Source organism: Pipistrellus kuhlii, unplaced genomic scaffold (genome assembly GCF_014108245.1).
Source record: "Pipistrellus kuhlii isolate mPipKuh1 unplaced genomic scaffold, mPipKuh1.p scaffold_m20_p_3, whole genome shotgun sequence".
Taxonomy (NCBI): domain Eukaryota; kingdom Metazoa; phylum Chordata; class Mammalia; order Chiroptera; family Vespertilionidae; genus Pipistrellus; species Pipistrellus kuhlii.
In genome coordinates this window covers 133,074,085-133,090,998 of record NW_023425529.1, presented here as the reverse complement: position 1 = coordinate 133,090,998, position 16,914 = coordinate 133,074,085, and the positions used below count along the sequence as shown (strand labels likewise).

Below are 16,914 nucleotides of genomic sequence, written 5' to 3'. Positions count from 1 at the left end.
ATGTGTTTAATGGGAAAGATTTTATTTTATTTTTTTTGTATTATTTTTACTGGGTATATTAACATCTAAGAGGTAACTGGTTACCTGTAATATTTTTTGGTTATTTGTATTTGCTAAAATTTCTATAAACTAATGTAGTTCAGATTATATAGTTAGGAGAATACATTTTTGGTAAATCATAGATCATGATAAGCTTATTGATAAAGTCATTTTCTGCCAGTTGTTCTATGTTAGTTGTCTATTGCTGCATAACAAACTACCCAAAACTTAGTTAATTGAAACAACTATTTAATTATTTTAATTATCTCTTAGGACTCTGGGTTAACTGGATTTAGCTGAGTTGTAGTTTCTACTCCCTGTCATTTCAGCCAGAGCTTTAGTCATCCAGGAGCCTAATTGGGCCAGAAGTCACGCACATGGCTCAGTGCTGACCTTGGCTGAGAGCTCAGCTAGAGCTGTTAATGGGAGTGACTTGGTTCTCCTCCACATGGCTGTCCACATCATGGTGGCTGGGTTCCAAAAAGGAGAGCCCCAAGAGCCAGCGTTCTATGAAGAAGGAGACAGACACTTCCGATTCTCCTAAGGCCCATGCTTGAGGATTCCAGAAAGCCTCTGCTGCCTTATTCTGCTGGTCAAAGCAATCACAGGGACAGCTCGGTGATTTCCCCATGCAGAGGGAAAATAAGCTCGCTCTCTCTTTTTTTTTTAAACATATTTTTATTGATTTCATAAAGGAAGGGAGAGGGAGAGAGAAATAAGATTAGTGATGAGAGAGAATTATTAATGGGCTGTCTCCTGCATGTCCCCTAATGGGAACTGAGCCTGTTCCATAATTGAACTGATGACCTCTTGATTCAGGGGTCGGTGGCTCAACCACTGAGCCATCCCGGCTGGCTAAGCTCCATTTCTTTTTTTTTATTTTATTGATTTTTTACAAAGGAAGGGAGAGTGGTAGAGAGTTAGAAACATCGATGACAGAGAAACATTGATCAGCTGCCTCCTGCACACCCGCTACTGGGGATGTGCCCGCAACCAAGGTACATGCCCGTGACCGGAATTGAACCTGGGACCTTTAAGTCCACAGGCTGACGCTCTTTCCACTGAGCCAAACCAGTTAGGGCTAAGCTCCATTTCTTGATGTAAGGAGCATCATGTACATACACCAATTTTTAGAAGCTATCTTTGGAGACTAACAGAAGTTCTAAACATATTAACTCAATAAATATTTATTAGAACATTCACTTTGTACCAAATATTATTCAGTAGATTCAGTACTAAACTAGGTTGATTATGCTCCTGCTCTCTCTTTTTTTTTTTTTTTTTTTTTACTGCAACCAAAGTACATGCCCTTGACTGGAATCGAACCTGGGACCTTTCAGTCCACAGGCCGACGCTCTACCGCTGAGCCAAACCGGTTTCGGCTATTCTGTTTATTTTTAATTCATTTAAATAGTCACATTTGGTTAGTGGCTGCTGTATTGGACAGCTCAGGTCTACCATGTAGATTAGAAGATGCTAAACATTCATGTCCCAATCTACTTTCTTGACTTACTAGAATTTAGTTTAATTCCAAATAGTGATCATGTTGCAGGTAGGTATAACAAAAAGTGTGCGGAGTATGGAATCAGTCAAATTTGGTGGGGAATACCAGCTCTGCTAGTTTTGTGTTTTTGGATGAGTGGTTTAATCAGTCATTTCCTCTTAGCACTTTTGAGAGAGATTAATGTGTGCAGAACACTTAACATTCTTACCATTTGAAAACTTCCATTTAAAAGGAAGAGAACATAAAAATGTATATTTTGTGACTAGCTATAAAAGTTACATACAGATAAAGACTTGAAATGGGGGCACAGGAATAAGAAAATAGTTTTTAGGATGGAGTTGTGTGTGATTATTTTTTTTAATTTTCTCCTGTGTTGTGTTTTGAAAAATAAAAAAGAAATTTAAACTGAAATGGTCTTTATCTATTTTATCTTTATCAGTTTTACCTTTTACTTTACATTTGTTTTCTGACTATTTTTCTTCTATGTATTCATTTTACTTCTAGATTTCCCCCCCCCCCTACTAACTTTTTTCTTTGTAAACTATTTTCTTCATTCTATAAGAATTTTAAGGCTACATTACTTCATTCTTAATATTTTCCATGCTGATAAGTGTGCTCTGTTTTGATTTAAAAAAAAAATGTCATATGCAGTTAATTTTTATTTAAGGCTAAACTACATTTTTTAAAAGGACTGCTTTTAATTTTCATTTAAGTGTTCAGTTTAGAATTTTGGAAATTCTCATCTCATAAACCTAACCCCAGCTTTCTTTAACCCATGAATACTAACTTGGCACACGGAGTGTCTGAATGGCAGCTGTCATTTTCTAATCTGCCAGTTTCACCATTGTAATGGTCCGTGGATTCCAACTCTGTTTTCCTTAATTGCTTTTCTGCTTGAGATAATTCAGAGTTTTATTTCAGACTTTGAGAGTCACATAAGCAATATTTTACTCTACCATTTTACTATGGACAAAAAAAAAAAAAAAGGAACTTCTTACACCAAGGAGTTGTATAGGATGAATAAGTTTAAAATGGATCCAGCCGAGACCGGTTTGGCTCAATGGATAGAGCGTCGGCTTGGGGACTGAAGGGTCCCGGGTTCGATTCCGGTCAAGGGCATGTACCTTGGTTGCGGGCATATCCCCAGTAGGGGGTGTGCAAGAGGCAGCTGATCGATGACTCCCTCATCGATGTTTCTAACTCTCTATGTCTCTCCCTCTCTGTACAAAATCAATAAAATATTGTATATTAAAAAAAAATAAAATGGATCCAGTGATATTTTTGGATATCACCACTGAACTGATATAAAATATCTGTCTCTAATCATGAACCCCCTTGAATTGTGTTCTTGGATTTTTAGCCACTTATTGAACATTTTTATTTAGATGTTCCTTCTCATTTCTTGGTAATACCTTCGTACCTAAAATATATAAAGTCCTGGTTGATACATGATATCAGAATTCTCCCAGTCATCTGGGCTCAAATTTTTATAGTTGTTTTTCTTTGATACCTCCCATAACTGTGTAGATAATCATCAGTACCTAGTGATTCATTCTTTAGGTTCAGCTCAGTCCTACTTGTCACCACCTTCGCTCAGGCATTTAAAATTTTATACTTGGATTATTGTATTTTGCTGCCACCAGATGGCTATTTTTTAATCAATACACTATTTTATATCATTCTCTGTGATATAACATTCTCTTTGCCTACAGGAAAAGTTTAAATGACTTATATGACATATTGCTTTCCATAATATAAAGAACCTGAGAGTATTTTGGAAACCTCTGAAAATTCATATAATTTGTAAAGAATTGGTAGCCTCTTGATCACCTTCCTTGGCTTTATTTCCCAAACTTCCTTACAAAAGCCTTCTAGTTTAAGATAGGAAATATGTTCTTCCTTAACCCGATTTATTTTTCTTTTTATCTCTAGTTGGTTCAGCTTAATATTTATTTGGCACTTATTTGGTAGGTGTGTATTTATGGCATTTATAAATAAGCCACATTTTTCTCTCAATTTTAGTTCTTTTTTTATTCTTCAAACTGAGTTTAAAGTTATCCCTTCTGTAATGTTTTCTCTTGATCACCCAGGCCTACAATAACTTTCTCTTTTCAATCAGGAACTCACCAACTTATATTCCACTCTGCTATATGTGCAAAATAACATCTATACAAAACATATAGACAGGCTAATGAATTATTTTAACTTTTCCAAGTTTTATTGAGATATAATTGACATAAAGCACTGTATATAAGTTTAAGGTACACCACATAATGACTCCACATACAGATTCTGTGAAATGATCACCACAGTAAATTTAGTTAACCTTCATCTCATCTTATCTAATAAAAGAGTAATATGCAAATTGACGATCACTAAAACACACAAGATGGCCGCCTCCATGTGGATACAAGATGGCCAGCAGGGCTGCAGGGAAGGGCAGTTGGGGGGACCAGGTCTGCAGGGGAGGGCAGTTGGGGGCAACCAGGCCTGCAGGGGAGGGTAGTTGGGTGGGGGGGGGGGGACCAGACAAGCTGGGGAGAGCAGTTAGGGGCTGGTGTGGGGGGACAGTTAGGGGTGACCAGGCCTGCAGGGGAGGGCAGTTGGGAGGGACCAGGCCTGCAGGGGAGGGCATTTGAGGGGAATCAAGCCTGCAGTGGAGGGCAGTTGGGACTGGGCTTGCAGGGGAGGACAGTTAGGGGTGAAAAGGCCTGCAGGGGAGGGCAGTTGGGGGTGACCAGGCTGGCAGGGGAGCAGTTAGGCATTGATCAGGGGGCAGGAAAGTGGTTAGGGGGTGATCAAGCTGGCAGGCAGGCGAGCGGTTGGAAGCCAGCAGTCCTGGATTGTGAGAGGGATGTCCCAGATTGGAGAGGGTGCAGGCTGGGCTGAGGAACACACACACCAGCCTCTAGTAAAGTTATGAATAGAAGAGAATAATTTAAATTTGAATATCTGTGTAACTACAATCAAAACTCAAGAAATGGAGCATTACCAGTCCTGGAAGTCTAACTACATTTCCCTCACCAATCAAACCTCTTCCTTCCTATCCTTTTGTGATAATCATATTTTCACTTCTCATAGTTTTGCCATCTAGTTTTGCATTCCTAAACTGTTATATTTTCTGTTTCTCAAGTGAATTAATCAAATAATTTTACTAATTTCAGCATTTTTGGTGTTACGTGTAGCAGAAGTTCATTCATTTTCATTGCTGCATTTCATTGACCATTCTAATATTGATGTACATTTGAGTTATTTATAATTTAGGGCTATTATGAATAAAGCTACCAGAAACATTTTGATATCCTGTGTACATATACACAAGTTTTTCTAGGTTGTATTCATAGTTGAATCTCTGGATAGCAAGGCGTGCATAACTTCAGCTTTCCTAGGTAAAGCCAATTTTTCCAGAAGATTGGCCCGATTTAGACTCCCATCAACGACATATGACACGTCTTTTTCCCCCCTAATACTTAGAATTGTCAGACTTAAAAATTTGCTGTTTTGATAGGTGTGTAGTGGTATTGGTATTTCATTATGGTTTAAAATTGCATTTCCCTGTGCTCCTTTTATATGTTTATTCATTGGTAGTTCTTTTGTTATATACCTACTATCTTTTTTGTGTGGGATGCTTTTATTTAAAATGTACATATACAGTCTTTTTACTTATTAAATACATTAACCTTTCATGAGCACCAACCTGACCTTTATGCTGTAGCTGATTGGTCCGAAGCCAGTTGAGGAAATTTTGGTCCTCACACCAATCCCACCTTTTAAAAAGAGAAAGTTATTAACAAGCAAAGCTTTTACACAGTAAGCATTAATTTGGCAGCAAAAGGTATCTGTCAGTAGACAAGTACTTTTTGTGAGCGCCTGCTAATTCATCCACTCATGGCTTTACATTTTATTTAAAAAAAGATGTTTTTATTGATTTCAGAGAGGAAAGGGAGAGGGGGAGAGAGAGAGAAACATCAATGATGAGAGAGAGAGAATCATTATTGAGCCAGAAACCCGGGCATATGCCCTGACGGGATTGAACCATGACCTCCTGGTTCATAGGTCGATGCTCAACCACTGAGCCACACTGGTTGAGCCAGGGTCATATATTTTAGGGTCATTATTAAGAGTCATTATCTAACCTTGTTTTATGCCATAGCAACACTGAACAATCATTGACAGGAATTAGCTAAAAAGTAGGAAGCCAGTAGTCAATAAGCATGTAATCTTTGGAGTCAAACAGACTTTGGTCCAAGTTTTGATTCTAAAATATGTGACCTTGTGCACATTATCCAGGCTATCTAAAATTCAGCGTGTGTCATCTGCAAAATGGAAATAATAGCCTATAGTGTTATGATTCAGTGAGGCATTTAAACATTTAAACTGCATGGCACGTCACCTGGCACGTGTCCATCAACAGTGGTGATGAAATCTAAAGCCACCTATCACCCAGTATTTATGCTAATGCAAGGTTGCAGATCGAGGACCATGGTGAGGAAAGAAACTGGAATGGTTCCCATGTGTGCCTCAATCAAATAGGAAAAGGGCATATAACTCATCTCCCATTTCAGGACTGTTAGGTTGTAGAGTGGGGGAAGGCATCCATAATAGGAAAGAGGTAAGAGACAGTCCAGAGCATTTGGAGCCCCCTTAAGTGCAGAAGCAAAATGAAAGGAAAACTAGTTCTGCCACATCTTTCTACTTTCATTACACACTTTGTGGAGATTTTTGTTTTTGTTTTTCCTTTTGTAATTATAACAGTCTTTTTATTTTTTATTCAGAGGGAGAGAGATAGAAACATCAATAATGAGAGAAAATCATCAAGTGGCTGCCTCCTGCACACCCCCTACTGAGGATAGGGTGGGATGGGGTAGGGATCTAGCCCGCAACCCAGACTTGTGCCATTGGCGGGAATCGAACCTGGGACCCTTTAGTCTGCAGGCAGATGCTCTATCCACTGAGCCAAACCGACTAGGGCACAGTATTGTTTTTTGTTTATATCCCTTATTGCCTCTCCATTTTCATTTGGTGGTTGTTGCTCCAGCAATATTAAGATAAAGATATTTTCTTTTATTATGATTGACAAAAGTTGAATGTGAGAGCAGTAAAATTAAGTAAATATCTGAATTCAGAGCAATATTATTACCAATGTATTGTTTTGTACTGTTTCGTTACAGCTTGTAGATTTTCAGTGGAAACTGGGCATGGCTGTGAGCTCAGACAGTTGCAGATCTCTTAAGTATCCTTATGTTGCCGTGATGCTAAAAGTGGCAGATCATTCAGGTCAAGTAAAGACCAAGTCTTTTGAAATGACAATTCCACAGTTCCAGGTTTGTGATTTAATTCAGTCAATTGTAGCTCATTGTTCTGTCATTGCTGCTTAACATGTATAAAATCTTTCTTAAGGGGAATATTAATTGTTTTATTTACAATTGTTTTGATGTGCTTTCTGTTTATTAGTATACAACATCTGAATTTGTTTCCTCTGGGAATTTGATAAGTTGTTTGCAATATAATATGCTGAATTTGTATACTATGACATTTGATCACTTTCACAGTTCTTTTCTGTAATATATTTAGAAAGTTTTCATTTCTCTTGCAGGATATTTACTTTGCTTTTAACTTTTTTATTCTTTTTAAGTTTAATATTTGAGAATGATAAGCTAAATGAATCTTATTTTGAATAGTGTTAACCTTGAATCTTCTAATAATGTTTATAAAAAGCAGATCAGAACACTAATACTTGATGATTAGTTCTGTTAGCTAGAGATTTGAGTATCTGAATAGTTTATATTTGGAGTCCTGTTAGTCATATTAGAATTCTACCTGTTTTCCATAAGGAGAGAAGAAAAAAGAGGGTAGATGAGAAATTACATTTTTTAAAAAATGTTCATACAGGGAAATGTGTTATCATTCTCTAATTTAACTGGCCTTAGGGTTTTTGTTTTTGTTTTGTTTTTTTAATTTTATTTCAAGCTATGTTGAATAGATAAGAATCTTCACAGCATGTACATACAGGGAAATGTGTTGTCATTAACTAATTTAACTGGCCTTAGGGTTTTTGTTTTGTTTTTTTAAATTTTATTTCAAGCTATGTTGAATAGATAAGAATCTTCACAGTGTGTAAGAAAAACCTCTCATAAGCCACTTTTGAGTTTTTCTGATACTTTTTCCTCTCAGATTTATTAAGGTATAATTGACAAAAATTGTATATATCTGAGGTGTCCAAGGTGATATTTTGGTTATATACACATTGTGAAATGATTACCACAATCAACCTAATTAAAATACATCACTCACTTACTGTGTGTCTGTGTGGTGAGACCACTAAGATCTGTTCTCCTGGCAACTTTCAAGCAATAACACATTATTATGTCATCACCTTGATGTACATTATGTCTTCAAAACTTATTCGTCTTATAACTGAAAGTTTGTAATTTGACAAACATTTCCACATTTTTCCCACTCCAAGTCCTGGTAATCAGTCTACTCCTGTTACTGTGAGTTTCAAGTTTTCAGATTGCATATATAAATGAGAGCATGCAATATTTGTCTTCCTGTGTCTTCCAGCTTGTAGGTTCATTCATGTTGTCAAAATAGAAGGATTTCCTTCTTTCTAAGGGTGAATAGTATTCTGTTGTATATGTGTGTGTGTGTGTGTGTGTGTATTATATATATAATATATTTATAATATGTATATATATTTATATTGTATATATTTTTATATATCACATTTTCTTTATCCCTTCATCTGTCAGCACATACTTAGGTTACTTCTATATGTTGGTTATGGTGAATATCGTTGCAGTGAATGTAGGAGTGCAGATAGGTCTTTGAGATAGTTATTTTATTTCCCTTGGAACAGAAGTGGGGTTGCTGGACCATGTGGTAGCTCTATTTTACAAATTAAATTTTAAGGTTTTTTTCTCCTTTTGATTTCTTTCTTTTAAAACTGATATTTCTGCTTTAGAACCAAAAATAATGGTCACAGATTCATCATTAATAATGCTAATTAATATCTTAAAGGAATTAGGACTTAATTAAAAAGGAAATAAATGTAGTATATTGTGATATGTGAGTAGCCTTCAACTGAATATAAGAACCCCTTCAATTTCAAAAGAGAATATAGATTTCAGTTCTTTTTATAATTCAGAATCTTGATCTAATTCTTATTTTTCTGTGCAGCCTTTATGTGCTCTGATTCCACCTGCAAGATTTTTTTTTCTCATAGGAAAAATACACACAAATGGGGCAACTCTTTTAAATTAGTTTTTACATGGCTTAACATCTAATAAGGAAAACAAAGCCTGTTAATAAGGAAAACAAACCCTTGGCAGCATTCTTTGAGCTTTCAATTTATATCTTTTTTTGCAGCTCAAATTTTGACCTTGATTTTTACAGAGAGAAGGGAGAGGGAGTGAAAGAGAGAGAGAAAAACATTGAAATGAATGTGAAACATCCATCTGCTGCCTCCTGCACAAACCTTCCTGGCAGGATCCGGACTCACAACTCAGGCATGTACCCTGACTGGGAATCGAACAGGCAACCTATCAGTGCATAGACTAGGCCCAGCCAACTGAACCACACCAACCAGGGCCATCTATACAATAAAAGCCTACGCCGCCGTTATGGCGGAATGACCAGAATGATTGGTAGCTATGATGCACACTGACCATCAGGGGCCAAATGCTCAACACAGGAGCAGCTCCCTGGTTATCAGTGTGCTCCTACGGGGGGAGTGCTGCTCAGCCAAAAGCCAGGCTCACGGCTGGCCAATGCAGCAGCAGTAGCAGGGGCCTCGCCCGCCTCCACTGCAGCAGGCAGTAAGGAGTAAGGGGTCCTGGACTGTGAGAGCTTCAGACTGAGAGGGATGTCTGATTGCCAGCTTAGGTCCCCAGGGATTGGACCTAAGCCAGTAGTCAGATATCCCCTAAGGGTTCCTGGACTGTGAGAGGGTGCAGGCTGGGCTGAGGGAACCCCACGCCCCCCGTGCATGAATTTTGTGTACCGGGCCTTTAGACAGTATATGTTTTGAAAGAAATAGTTACATCCTTCATTCCATAATCAATTTACATATCAATTAAAACAAAATGCACTCTTTTTTAAAAAAATATATTTTATTGATTTTGTACAGAGAGGAAGGGAGAGAGATAGAGAGTTAGAAACATCGATGAGAGAGAGTCATCGATCAGTTGCCTCTTGCACACCCCCTACTGGGGATATGCCCGCAACCAAGGTACATGCCCTTGACCAGAATCGAACCCGGGTCCCCTCAGTCCCCAAGCCGACGACACTCTATCCATTGAGCTAAACCGGTCCCGGCACAAAATGCACTCTTAAGTACCAGTAGAGAGTTAAAACTAAAAAAGAAAGAAAAGGCAAATGTGTAAATCAGTTTTGGTGAGGTTAAATTTTAAATTTGCCTCCCTACTTCCTGGCAGGTTGAAGGGAAGGAAGACAGAATATGTTTGATCTCTTTCCTATCTGAATTTGAAAAAAGAAGATGACTTCTACAGGAGAACTATCAGACTAGCCCAATTTTTAAATGAAATAAAAATAAACTTCTACCATTTAAGCCATGGTCAATGTTGGATCTCTCTTATTGCAATTGAACCCATATATGAAATAAAACAGCCCCTATCACCCTGAAATACTAGATGTAAAGTGATTTGAGGCCTGAGAACTAACCTGTCATTTTTTGTTATTTTAATCTTCAGTGTCAAAGACAGTGCTGACTAGTTAATAAATCTTTCTGGTGGATCTCAAAATAACTTGTATACTTTTTGAAAAGTTTAGTTATGTGCTAGTTATCCAACTCTGCAATATTTTTGCTTATAGTACCAAATTATGCCCCTTTTTTCTTTTTTCTCAGAGTAACCTTCAACAATATCACATTCAAATATAATCTTAATGTTATATAGCCTCTGGTGGTCAGATATTATTACCTCTGAAAGCAAAATTAACATTATTTTTCTCCTTTCCAGAATTTCTACAGACAGTTCAAGGAAATTGCTGCAATTATTGAGACTGTGTGAAAACTGATTACTTGGTTGGTAAATTGCTACCATCGTTCTAAAATCATGGACTTCACTTTCTGCAATATAACTGCATGAGGATCAGATGACTTTTTTATTGAAAGAAAATTATACTTTTGTTTTCCCATTTTTTTAATAATAAAAAAATTAGACAAACAGGAATTAGATAAGACGTGATCAGTGCATTTATAGATGTGAACGTACTAAAAGCCACTGAATTCGTTATCAGCAGAAGCGGAGTTCTTGGAGTGTCATGGGGAAAATAATTTCCTGAGGCGGCCTCAGGAGGACAGGGTTTCATGGAAAACTTTATGATGTAAAATTCAGGGGATTTTCCTCCAAGGTCCCATCCACCACGGAAAAAGTCTATTCATATCTTCAGCAAGGGCCAGGGTTAAGGCCACTGCTCAGAGTTTCCACTCCAAATGAAAATCCAGTCCAGTCCAGCATCTGGCTAGCTGACTCATGTTCCCGGCTGCATTTCATTGCGTGTGGGGCCTGCATTGCCCTGAGCCCTGTGCCTATGGAGAGGAAATAGGCATGTGCGCAGGCAAGTGCAGGTCATGGAGCAAGAGATCAAGAGGAAATAAGGAGCACAAGAGAGAGGAACTCTGAGAATTTTATCCTTTCAAGATGTGTGCTTGCAGTAGCTCTGCCCTCCTAGCCAAACTATCTTTTTTTCAGGCTACACTGGTAGGCAAGCTTCTTCCCTATATCACTCTGACTTCACTGTACATGTGCCATGTCCCCCTTTCGTGAGTCCTTTCCCCCAATGATCTGCAGGGAACAGAGCTGTGATTCCCTGGGGAAGGTGGAGCTGAGCTTCCTGGTGAAGCTGCCCAGGTGACCATGTTTATAATGTCTGGCCTCCTCTCTGTTCTTTTCCTGTTATTAACTAGCTAGTTGTAACAACAAATTGAACACTTTGAAGGGGGAACTCAGTGGTATGTGAATTACATATCAATAAAAAATAATGAATGAAAACATTGAGAAGGATGACTACTTTATAAATTCAATAACACAATGTTCAATTACTATTATATATCAGCAATCAGTGAGAAGAGTGAGTTCGCTCTCAAACATTTGAAATCAGGTTAGGATTGACCATTGTTTCTTTATATTAGCCAAGCATTCAATTATTTCTGTTATTAATTTTTATAGGAAGTTCAAATATATGCCCAGAGATAAGTTTTATTCTGAATTCTGTTTACAACTGAATTAGCATGTTAGTAAAGTTAACATTTTACATGATCTTTGTTGAATTGATAAACCAATTGTTAGCAAGTTTTTTAATAGGAAGCCACAGCAATCAGCACATATGGCATTACTTGGGAATGGGAAAATAGATAACTAGAATAGCCTAGGTGGCCTACAAATAGATCAAAACATTTTAAAAAATATATATTTTATTGATTTTTTTTACAGAGAGGAAGGGAGAGAAATAGAGAGTTAGAAACATCTATTAGAGTCATCGATCAGCTGCCTCTTGCACGCCCCCTACTGGGGATGTGCCCGCAACCAAGGTATCGATACATGCCCTTGACGGGAATCGAACCCGGGACCCTTTAGTACGCAAGCTGACGCTCTATCCACTGAGCCAAACCGGTTTCAGCAGATCAAAACATTTTGAACAAGGATGGTACTTCAGCTAAGTGGGAAAATGTGATTATTTAATAAATGATACTAGCAGTTACAATATTTGCAAAAATAAATAATTCCAGATTAATGAATTAAATAGAAAAAATAAAAATCAGAAGTCTTAGAGAATATTTATGTTAACTAAGGCTTGGGAAGATAGAAACCTCATAGCTATAACATAAAGCATATTTATTTGAAAATAAAAATTAAACATTTATTTATAGAAAAACAGTGGGTCATATACAAAGACAAACATTGGATTGATATATAAGTTAGTGCTTTAAATATTTCAAGTAGGAAGAGAGTTGAACAAGAAATTAGACGTTCACTAAACTGTCAGAAAGACTGAGGAAACAAGTCGGGGGAGAGGGCTGGCTGTGGTGCAGGAATTCCAGGGAAGGCCACTGCCAGCAGACTGCACAATGCCGCTTATCACCTGGAAGCCACTGAACCATGTGCTCTTCTGCCATCTGTCCATGCGGGCCTCATCATGTGGAAGTTAACCTAGGGCCCTGCTGACACAAATTTAGCCAACTGAATTTCCAGATAGTGTCTATAAAGGGTAGATTTAGAAAAAATGGTGCTGAGTATTTTGACTGGCAGAACTAGTTGTGGTCTTTTTGCAAAGTGATTTACACACTCATACACAGACACACAAACACTTCACACAGAAATCTCACAGTCCAGGAATAAATCCACCAATATAAAGATATTTGGCAAAATGCTCATCTATTACGTCTGGGCCTAAAGGAAGACTGCATTTCCCAGCCTCCTTTGCCATTAGTTTGAGAGCACATGATTGGGTTGAAGCCAATGGGTTTGGGGCAGAAGTATCTTAAGGCACATCCAGCCTTCCCCACCAATCCTTCCTGGTCATCCTCCAAGCCCTCTCCTATTCTGGCTGCTGGTAAAGAAGGACTATAAAACAGCAAAAAGAAGGTGGATCCCTGAAGCACCACTGGAGGCAAACTGCAAGAACACCCTGACTTGCAGTGGACAGTAGTGTGAGTGAGAAACAAACTTACTGTAAGCTGGTGAGATTTTTGGATAACAAAATAGATGTACAAAGATTTTTATTGTATTTCCAGTGCAAAAAGCAAAATGAAGCAGCCAAGAATACCTGTCAGTAAGGAAATGGCTAAGTAAATTTGACATATCTATGTGATGGGATGTCATATAGCTACTAAGATTTGTCTCTGGGATATTATCAATACTGTACATATTACTATGGCATATAAATTTTTGTAAAAATGCATCCATATAAACCAGCTAGTATGGCTCAGTGGTTGAGCATTGACCTATGACCCAGGAGGTCATGGTTTGATTCCCCTTCAAAGCACTTGCCTGGGTTGTGGGCTTGATCCCCAGCGTGGGGTGTGCAGGAGGCAGGCAGTCAATGATTCTTTCTCATCATTGAAGTTTCTCTCTCCTCATCTCCCTTCCTCTCTGAAAAAAAAAAAAAAAGTATCTAAAAAAAATGCATCCATGCATTTGAATACTGAATGGAAAACTAAGAGGCATGGAAGGAAGGCTATCGGGTTAGAAGCAATGGTGGAGATGGTTCTAGAGAAGGAAAGGAAGAACTGTTAAAACATTTTTTTTTGTTTTAAGTCCATGATGTATTCTAAAAAATATGTTATGGTTTTAAGATTTTATAAAAATAGATTTTTTGAAAGAAAGGGAGAGAGAGAGAGAGAGAGAGAGAGAGAGAGAGAGAGAGAGAGAGATATCAATATGAGAGCAGAACATTGATTGGCTTCCTCCTGCATGCCCCCTACCAGGAATCAAGTTCAAAACCTGGGCATGTGCCCTGACGGGCAGCTTTTTGGTGCATAAGATGATGCCCAACCAACTGAGCCACACTGGCCAGGGCTATGCTATGGTTTTTTAAAAAATATTTGGAAATAAATTATTTAAAAAAAAACACACACTTGTTTTTAAGTTGCTTTTGAAAAGCTTTTATAGTTTCTGGGTGGAATAATGTTTTATTATTTTAACAAACGTGGTGTTTATAAAACAAAATGATTTATAAAGGGCCTCCTCAAACCAGGGTAGACCAACCTGAAACACATCAAACGTAGGCCTTGCTGTGCTTAGAAATGGTGACTGCAGGTGGGTCTGACAGTTTGGTTGGCACCCCTCTGAGAAACTTCATTTCTACTTCTTACCTGTTTCTTCTTCTGATCCTCCACACTGGAAATGGATGTCCTTTTCGCTTCCCGTCAGCTTGCCTGCAGGTCTCCTAGGTAAGCCTACATTCTTTCTTTGTCCTCTGCCTGGTAGCACACTGCTGTGAGGAGCTCAAGTCCAAGGTCTGCTGCTGCCCACCTGGGGACGAGTTAGCTAGCTGGTCATTCGGGCTTACCAACTGCCACCAGGCGTATCCTCTTACCCACCCTCTGGGTAGTAGTAGCACATTACTGATTCTAAGACTGAGGAGCCACATCCCCTTTCTGTTTCTTTTTCCATCCTGTTGAGCACCAGTTTCATTGTATATCCAGAAATCATAGGAGAAACCCTCCCACCCTCCCCCAGTCTGAGTGAAAACAACATACTTGCCTTCCCAGACTGAGCATAGGGTCTCTCCATCTACCATCCATCCCAATTCAATGCCTTCCATTCCTCTCCCTTTCCACATTTACAGTTTTGAAGGTTATATGCAGAGGCCCAACGTGAGCTCCTGGCTCAAACACTTCAGGTGATGGAATTAATCTGAATAAATTTGAATTGTGCTTTCAAATTTGTCTTTTGAATTTAAAAGACAAGCTTTTTTTATAATATAATTTTATACTATTTTTATTGAAATGTCTTTTTGCTTATAATGAATTTAATGAGTTTCACTGGGCAGGCCTGGGAATTTAACCACTATTTGTAATAACATTTCTGTGGGAAAATGTGTTTCAAGTTTCAAACACTTGATTTAAATGTAAACTTTTGGAAAACAGCTGATTTTCAAATTGGAAAATGCATTAATGAGCTTTTTGTTTACAAAAGGAATATATTGCTCCTGAGCTTATCAAAACATAACACAAAGTATTTTAATATATTCTGCTACCAAGACAAGTTAACATAAGAACCAGATTTATGTGGAAAGAAGGCAAAACAGTCACATTTATTTAAAGGGACTGACAGAGAAGCATCGATTAGACTGTCAAACCTCAGAGGGAATGTAGGGGAGGATGGGGGTAAGGGGAAAAGATCAGCCAAAGAAAGGACTTGTATGCATGCATATAAGCATAAACAATGGGGCCATACCAGCCAGGGCAGTAGCTACATATTTTAATTGTAATTCTTATGTGAGGTATTTCTCTTCCACAATTATTAATTATATCAGTATGAACTCATGGATATTTATTTTATACTTGGGATTATAATTGAATACTCTTGTTGCTAAAATCATTCCAATTTAGACCATTGGGAGTCTTTTATTTGGCTCCTGTGCCCCTTTGACATTGCCACCCCCCCCCCCTTTTTTTTTTTATTGAGGACTTCCTTACTTTCTGTCACTTGACACTACAAGATATTTCAGGCTCATTTGTATATTTTCTGTCCTGGTTCTAGAGTCAGCCATATCTCCCAGGAGCCCTGTTTCTCTTTATTGGACAGTGGTCTTGAAAACCAAGATCTGGATGCTAGGTATGCTCTATATTTTAGATTTTGAGATTATTAAAATTTTAGTCTGATGTACAGCATGGTGGCTATAGTTAACAATATTGTATTATATATTTGGAAGTTGCTAAGAGAGTAAATCTTAAAAGTTCTCATCACAAGAAAAATAATTTATGACAGTACAAGGTGATGGGTGTGAATTTATTGTGATAAACATTTTACCATATATACATATATCAAATCATTATGCTGTACCTTAAACTAATACAATGTTATATGTCAGTTATAGCTCAATAAAACTGGGGGAGGTGAGGGCATTTAGAAGTCTGAAAGGAAAAGTTCTGCTGCTGATATAGGTTAGACCACAAAATCTGGCCCATGTTTTAGGATTGGTGAGAAAGATGACCTGGACTTGCTTAATGTTATTTTGGCTTCAGTTTACAGTTGAACCAGCCGACAAACAGGGAAAAATAATATAGGTGGGATCACGGATGCATGAAAGTGGGTGGGCTAAGGAAGAGAGTTGATGTGGTGGCTCTCCTTTGGAAGTTTTTGAGGGCTCCGGATTCTTTATGGATTCCGTGGGGTGAAGAACATGGCTGCTCCAGTTTCTATCACCATTTCTACATATCAGCAGAAGAGAGAAAGGGAATGACAAGGGCATTTTTTTCCATATAAACCTATGATTTGGGTGTTAATTACACTCTTCATTCTGCTCACATCCCATTAGCCAGAACCTATTCCTGTGGCCACCACTGCAAAGGAGACTATAAAATGGCTATAGCTGGGTAGTTGTGTGCTGGTTTAAGAGTTCTATTGCTATGTTATAACACTGTAACCAAAATCATAAGTTATAGTTACACTAAATTGTTATAGTTTTTTTAAAAAACTTATAATGCTTAGGGAATCCCCAAATTTTCATTAGCAATGCATTTATAAACCGTTTCTTACAGAGTGCAAATTTGTAATCCAATTAGGTGATAGATTTCAAAATAGATTTGGGGATTGTGTTGGGAATGCTCAAGACCACCGTTAGTTTTGGTAATTCATTAGAATAATTCCCAGACTCTCAGCATGGCTATGACTTATTACCAT

At 38.0% G+C, this 16,914-nt stretch overlaps 1 protein-coding gene across 1 annotated transcript in view; it reads left to right on the top strand.

Moving 5' to 3' along the window:
* The window catches only part of COMMD6 (COMM domain containing 6), a 29,525-nt gene extending 18,791 nt beyond the window's left edge, over positions 1–10,734 (top strand). Inside the window, exons 4-5 of the mRNA XM_036457097.1 lie at positions 6,715–6,867; positions 10,522–10,734. Coding sequence (XP_036312990.1) covers positions 6,715–6,867; positions 10,522–10,572 — 204 coding nt within the window. The 3' untranslated portion in view covers positions 10,573–10,734. The remainder of the gene's footprint in view (positions 1–6,714; positions 6,868–10,521) is intronic.
* Positions 10,735–16,914: the final 6,180 nt, after the last annotated feature.